General features: G+C 40.4%; 2 protein-coding genes across 2 annotated transcripts in view; both read left to right on the top strand.

The window, feature by feature from the left end:
* The window catches only part of inpp5d (inositol polyphosphate-5-phosphatase D), an 18,090-nt gene extending 15,855 nt beyond the window's left edge, over nt 1-2,235 (top strand). Inside the window, exons 24-27 of the mRNA XM_007571369.2 lie at nt 298-349; nt 440-640; nt 907-1,319; nt 1,393-2,235. Of these exons, the coding sequence (XP_007571431.1) occupies nt 298-349; nt 440-640; nt 907-1,319; nt 1,393-1,433 (707 nt within the window). The 3' untranslated portion in view covers nt 1,434-2,235. The remainder of the gene's footprint in view (nt 1-297; nt 350-439; nt 641-906; nt 1,320-1,392) is intronic.
* A 657-nt stretch (nt 2,236-2,892) lies between these two features.
* Nucleotides 2,893-5,026, top strand: smx5. Its single transcript, XM_007571367.2, has 5 exons — nt 2,893-2,984; nt 3,186-3,253; nt 3,529-3,559; nt 3,660-3,719; nt 4,401-5,026. The coding sequence occupies exons 1-5, from the start codon at nt 2,982-2,984 to the stop codon at nt 4,524-4,526; spliced, it is 288 nt and encodes a 95-aa protein (XP_007571429.1). The 5' UTR covers nt 2,893-2,981; the 3' UTR covers nt 4,527-5,026.
* Nucleotides 5,027-6,816: the final 1,790 nt, after the last annotated feature.

Raw genomic sequence — 6,816 nt, 5'->3', positions numbered from 1 at the left:
TATTCTTTGAGCTACAGGGAGCCAGTGTAGGGACTTTAAAACTGGTGCTCTTTCTTCCTGGTTTTGGTGAGAACGCGAGCAGCAGCTTCTGGATCAGCTGCAGCTGTTTGATTGATTTATTAGTCTGTGAAGACGCTGTTGCAGTAATCAATGCGGCTAAAGATAAACGCATGGATGAGTTTCTCTAGATCGCGCTGAGACATCAGTCCTCTAATCCTGGAGATGTTCTTCAGGTGATCCCTCGTTAAATCCCTTCCCGGTTTCTGAAATCAACTCTTCCTGTTCTTCCGTTTCCAGATTTCATTAAAATCGAAAGAGACGACGCCGCTCCTTCAAAAGGCAAAGACAAGTAAGACACTCTATTTTTTTTTTTCCAAAACTCAAAACGCAGCCCTTAAAGATTCCTCTAAAACTTACGGTGTTGTCTTCTCGTTAACAGGTCCGTCGTAACGCCGGCGCATGATATCTCCAACCCAAATTATATGGGATTTTCTTTCAAAAGTGGGAATGTGTCGGATAGGGGCTGGAGTTACAGCATGACCCCCAGGAATGTCTCTGGTGGGGTTCAGGGGGGTAAAGAGTGTAAGAAGCCCGGTTACGATGTGGGCGTACGAAGTCCCACTACAATTAATTATACCACGTAAGTGCCTGAATATTAATAATACACTTTCATATTCGGTCATTTTTCCAAAAAACCACAACTAAAAAATGTGGCGCTGCTGAAAGGTTTCCATCCATTCATCCTCGGCATGAATGTCAAATAGATTTGGGGATTTTATTGATGCGTTTTCAACCTCCAACATATTTTAAAACCCGCCAAGCCACAAATACTTACATCTCTGCTGCTGTTTTCACAGTTTTTCCTAATTTTCAATAAAATTTCTGCTGCTGCTTGCACATTTCTAGGAATGAGGACGAGAAGTTGTCTGAGATGTTGGACAACCCACTGTACGGTTCCATGGCCAAATCCCACAACCAGGCCAAAGACCAAGGTCATCCCCAGCTGGACCGTCTTACGCCGACCATAGATGGAGACCCTAATCGCCCCCCTTTGCTTGTGCCACGTAACCGCTCCTTCACTTCTTCTGAGAACAGATCCCAGCCTCAGACCCCTGTAGGTTTGCACCCACCAGGACACAAGAAGCCTGTGGTTCCCTCCCGCTCGGAGGGAGGCATGGCGTCGCATCGGCCTCCTTTGCCCACTAAGTCGCGTCCGGAACCCCAGACCCCCAAACCCAGAGATTACAGAGACACATCAGAGTTTCCCAGCAAACAGAGAGCTCCGACAAGACCCGGCCCGCTACCGCCTCAGAAAGACAGTAAGGCACGCGCTAAAGGTTTAAGGGCACAATTGAATCAACACAGTCTGATAATTTGTTTTTCTTATTTCAGTGCATTCAGAGCATCCCAAGACGGGCCGTCCAGTGAACTGATATAAAGCTGCAAATAAGTCCAGCACTGACAGAACTGCTTCCTGCCCTGCATTTTACTAACTAAATATAAAGTCAAAGCTTTGACCAGTTCTTCTCATCACTTTGTATCACAGAGTAGCTTATCATTTTTCTACAGTGTCAAAAAAAACTTATTCCCCCTTTTTTCTACAACATATAGTTAGAACTAAGCTCCTTTTCCAGTCTTATGCTAAGCTAAGTTGACTGAATGATGGCTTCAGCTTCAAATTTAACAGATCACATTTCTCAACCCAAAATGCTAGTGTCTTAACAAAGTGTCAAACTCTTTCCATAAAGCTCCAGTTTATGTCACTGAATGAGATTTGTAAGTAGAAATTAAACGTGTATAGTTATGTTTTTATTAGCATTAGGTTTTTATTTTCATTACAAATGAGATTTGTTTCCTGATACACAGCCAGGTTTCTATGGTAGCCCAGAGTGGTCAAAGCAAAAATGGGTTCAAGAAAGGGAAAATTGCATGTTTTCTTTGTTTTTAAGGTTTTATGTACATGTTTGGTTGGAGGGGTCAGAGTTAGAATTTGCTACATCCTACATACTTTCCATTTGTTGTTACAGAAAGTTACATTTTCAGGGTGGGTTTCTGGTGTAGGTTACACTGTAGGTTACAAAACTGTACTCCTTCCAAATAATTACAAACAGAAACTTTTACACTATACTGTGGCTAATGAATGTTTACCACACAGTATTAAATTGCATGAATAATTAAGTATTTTTCTTCAGATGTACAATAAATTCAAAAATAAATACAATTGTCAAAGTTTCATTTGACTTTGTTGTATTTTGTGTCACAAATGTATTTTCTTATTATGATTGTCCATAAAACTAGAAAAGTTTTACATAAAATTTGTTGTGAAGAAATATATTGTCACAGCTATCATCTAGAAATGTTTCGGCTTGAGTGTGTTTTTTGGTAAGTTGCTTTCATACATGGAAACAGTTGTCATTTTAATTTTTAAAAGTTGCCATTTTAGTGACCACTGAGCTTGGTAACTCTTCCATCTTTCAACCCGCTTCGTTATAACTTTTGTTTGAGTATTTCAGTAACTCCGGTGTTGCAGTGTGCTGCAATTGATTCCATACTAGTAAATTAACTTCTGACCATCTCTTATGGCTCCCAATTGCTACTTTAAACCTTGTATGTAGAAATGGGGTCCAACCGACCCCACACACGTAAAACTTATATTATTTGCCATAGTCCTCTACGTTTGCCTCAGTCCCCGCACGCACAAGGGTTAAGACAAAATAAAAACATGAAATATTAACTTACGTATACTTTCTGTAAATAAAACCAAGATATTCCATTCATTTTAAGCCCAATAAATTATCTAATGGTCATATATTTTGTGAATTGTGGCGCCTTTGGACAATCTTACCAAAGCCTTTATTTCTTTGTTGAAATTGTGAGCACTAGAAAACACCTCTGGCTCCCCCTGGTGGAGCCGGTCAGTTAATGCAGCCTGAAACGTCATCAACAGAAGACGCGCTGCCTCCAAAAAACCACAAGCAAGAATGGTAAGAAGCTTGAATAACTTTTTAGATTTACTAGCAGTTTACAGACTCCTTGTAATTGGACCAGTTCTTGTGTGATTTCGACCTCATTATTGTTGCCTAAAGTGGTCTGAGTACTGCGGCTCTTTTATAAACCTTCTCCATCATGCTTGACATGTAGCTTCCTTGCTAACAGTAACGTTAGCATGTCGTTCTGTTTCCCAGCTTTTCTACTCATTTTTCAAGTCGCTAGTGGGGAAGGACGTAGTGGTGGAGCTCAAAAACGACCTGAGGTTAGTGTTTATGACTAAAACACCTAAAACTGTAACGTTATTCCGCTGTAGCTGCTGCTATTCGGCTAGACGAAAGGACGCTAGCTGGTTGAAATGCTGCAGTAGCCGAGTGAAAGCTACTTACACTAACATGATCAAATAATCTATTCTGCCCTTTCGAGTAGCTTTTTGTAATTTGTATGGATAAATATGTTCACGTTAAAGAGTCCCAGTAATGCATAGGAGGTTATAGCTGTAGATTTGGGTGATTAATGAAATCCTTCATCTGTTTTCAGCATCTGTGGAACGCTTCACTCTGTTGACCAGGTTGGTTTTATGATTTTTATTATTTAAAATCAATGCCTTTTAGGATTTGCATTGTTTTCTTATTATTTATTTTTCTTCCTTTCCCATATTTATGTTTCAGTACCTGAACATCAAGTTGACAGACATCAGCGTCACAGATCCAGAGAAATATCCACATATGGTAAGCTGACTTCTGGAAGTGCCATGACTATTTCTTTCCAAACTTATGAGGCAACAACAACAAAACAAACTCATTAAAGAGCATTGTGGAGAAGTATTGAGGTTCATTCCATATATGAAATTGCTTGCCTTTATTTTTTAATCAGTACATTATAAACTGTCTTTAAAGAGACTGATTCAAACAACTCTTTTAATTTGTCTGGAAAAAATCTTTAATTTCAACACCAAGAATGATTAAAAACCCCTGAAAAAGGGGCAATGCCCTGACAAAACACTGTATGTCAAAACAGTGGCCTCACTGTTTAAACCAGGGGTGTCCAAAGTCAGTCCTCGAGGGCCGGCGTCCTGCACGGTTTAGTTCTCTCCCTGGTGGTAGTAAGGACCTTTTCAGCTTGTCAATGTTCCTCTTAGGTCTTCTATCGAGCCATCATTTGATCCAGGTGCGTTAAACCAGGGAGAGAACTAAAACATGCAGGATGCTGGCCCTCGAGGACCGACTTTGGACACCCCTGGTTTAAACGAATTCACATTCAAAGAAACTTTCAGAAGAAGTCAACAAAATTACAAACCCCTTCAGTAATCTTTTTGTTTGACACTGCATTAGGATCAGGTATTTATTCAATTCTGAGCCAGATTTTGCTCCGTCCTGCCATCAAACTGCACCGTGTTCTTTTTGCTTCAGCTGTCGGTGAAAAACTGCTTCATCCGTGGATCGGTGGTCCGGTACGTCCAGCTGCCGGCCGACGAGGTGGACACGCAGCTGCTCCAAGACGCAGCGCGAAAAGAAGCCATGCAGCAGAAGCAGTGATCGCCGTCGTGAGGATGGGATGGGGAGGGGAGGGTTTGAGATACAACTTTACGTTTTGTAATAACTATTTAAAGATGGCAGTTTGATTTACTTCAACAACAAAAAAAAACAAAAAACTTTTTTTTTTAATGCGTTCCTGATTATTGAGATTTGCAGAGCAGGGTTGGTTGTCTCAAACTCGCAGGACGTTTAGCGAGTCTTTTAGTGAGTTCAAACAACAGAGGACTGTGTTTGTGTTGACTGTGCTGGTTTAAAACTTAAAAAAGTCTCTTTTTTTTCTCTTTTTTTTCTACAAATAAGGTTACAATATTTTAATCCTTATTTCATTTTCTTCGTTAAGAAATTCTCCTGCCTTTTCACCTCAACTTGTAGATTTTTTTTAAAATTGTTTTTGGAGAAATACTTTGATGTGTCAACATCAACTATGACCGTGGAAGAAGTCATTTTGTAATTATGTGTATTTTTTTTTTTTTTTTGGAAATAAAGCAAAAATTTCATTAGCTTGTTTGTGTTTGTCTGAATCTGAGTGCTGAGTCGACTGAAAACGGCTCCGTGTTTCACGCGCTGTGTCACACAACGCCATTAGATCTGCGAATGTCTTCGTCTTATGTCTTATTTTATTGTTTGTTTTAAAGCTGACCCAAAATTCACCAGTTCCCTCCATGACCCTAATAGTCGGCAGCACGTCCCACAGCAGTACTAACTTGACGTTACTGTTGCCTGTGTGACCTTATCCCTCTCGCACATTGTTCTGGAAAACACCGTCCCTTCTTCATTTTGAGTTCTTGTGGGTTTTATGTGCATCGGTTTATGGTCCTACCAAAGCCTTTTATTCAAGTTAAAGTCTGGACTTTGAGCAGGGGTTACTGTAGCACCTTTCATCTTGTCTATCTCTCTTTTTATGCATTCTGTTGTAAATGTGCTGCAGTGTTTGGGCCGAGCTTCAGCTGGCTTCACGTTTAAATAGAAAACTTTGGTACGTAGAGGAGTTCATGGATCAATCTACGACTTCAGTGCAGTAAAGTCGATGTTTGCTGTGGCGGTTCTCTGATTTTGTCATCTCAGACCATGTTCTTTCCGAAGTCTTCTGGTGTGTTCAGATTCAACCTTCTAAATGTGAACCAGTGCTGCTATTATTATTATTTTTAGAGACAATAAGCTTCCTGGAACTCCTTCAAAACAATCCACACTTACTCAGTGTTTTCTAATCTGTGTATTGTACTTTACGTCACTTGGCTTGGTAAAAACCAGCCCCTTATTCTACGTTTGCTTCGTACAGAGTATCTGGACCATCCACTATTGAGAAATGATTGCTTGCTGGAGGCATGGACTCTGTTGAAGTTTTAAACGATTGAATCTGATTTTACCCAATCGCTAACGTTTGGCGGTGACGCATGTAATGCGCCGGCTACACTATGAAGTTTTCCGGAAACTGCTTGCGCTGTAAACAACCATTCCCCATTATGAAGAGAGACGTGCCAAGACGAATGTTCTTGTTCTTTGCCAGCAATACAATGTCTTGAAGATTCTTCTTGCTCCAACTTTAATTGATTGATATTTAGAGGTGTGGCCAACACAGACAGAATGACTTTGTTCACTTCCTCTGTGCTGCCATTGCTGAAACTACCACCACTCATACGGGCAGACTACAATTCTAAAACTGCCCAGAAAATCAAAGTCACTGTTCAAAACGTCTCCTGTTCTCTGATTGGTCCATTAGAAATCCAGCCAGAGAAATCGAGCTCAATGAGAGATATCACTGAAGGGCGATGACAATCGAGCGCGTAGGAAGATGATGGTTAAGAAGATTAGGTCTGAGTTGCACTTTTGCTTTTTTTTTTTTTTTACAGTTTCTCCCTTAGTGTGAGCAACTCCTTGCTGTTACTAACACTTTTTATTTTTAAGGAAGTATTTTTGTGTCGCATACAGGCTGCTATTGTCTATCCATTGTCTAGCTCTGCTTATTTTAACACCCAAATTGTTCATTTATCCAAATATAGTCATGCTCAGCACAGCGATGCTAGCAGAAGCCTGTAGGGGTTTTCTTGTTCCATGCACGGTCCAATCTCTTGGGATGTTTGTTCTTTGGAAAACTGGCAGCTGAATCAAATGTTTTCCATTTGGTATTGATTCTAATAGTTTAAATACGACCCAGCAGGCTGACGGTCAGAACAGTTTTGATTAGCGGCTTCAGCCTGCCACATGGCCTCTCATAACCCACACTGGCTTTGAGGCTGAAACACACTGTGCCTAAATTCAGGACCAGTTTTTCTTCTAACGTATTTGTTAA

This window comes from Poecilia formosa, unplaced genomic scaffold, assembly GCF_000485575.1.
Source record: "Poecilia formosa unplaced genomic scaffold, Poecilia_formosa-5.1.2 Scaffold279, whole genome shotgun sequence".
Lineage (NCBI taxonomy): Eukaryota > Metazoa > Chordata > Actinopteri > Cyprinodontiformes > Poeciliidae > Poecilia > Poecilia formosa.
Note: the sequence above shows the minus strand (reverse complement) of the source record. Positions and strands in the feature narration are given on the sequence as shown.

Excerpts from the sequence above, each read along its gene's own strand:
- smx5 (XM_007571367.2), top strand. Across the intron at positions 3,254-3,528 it reads GAGCTCAAAAACGACCTGAG|CATCTGTGGAACGCTTCACT; the intron begins GTTAGTGTTTAT and ends ATCTGTTTTCAG. Across the intron at positions 3,560-3,659 it reads CGCTTCACTCTGTTGACCAG|TACCTGAACATCAAGTTGAC; the intron begins GTTGGTTTTATG and ends TTTATGTTTCAG.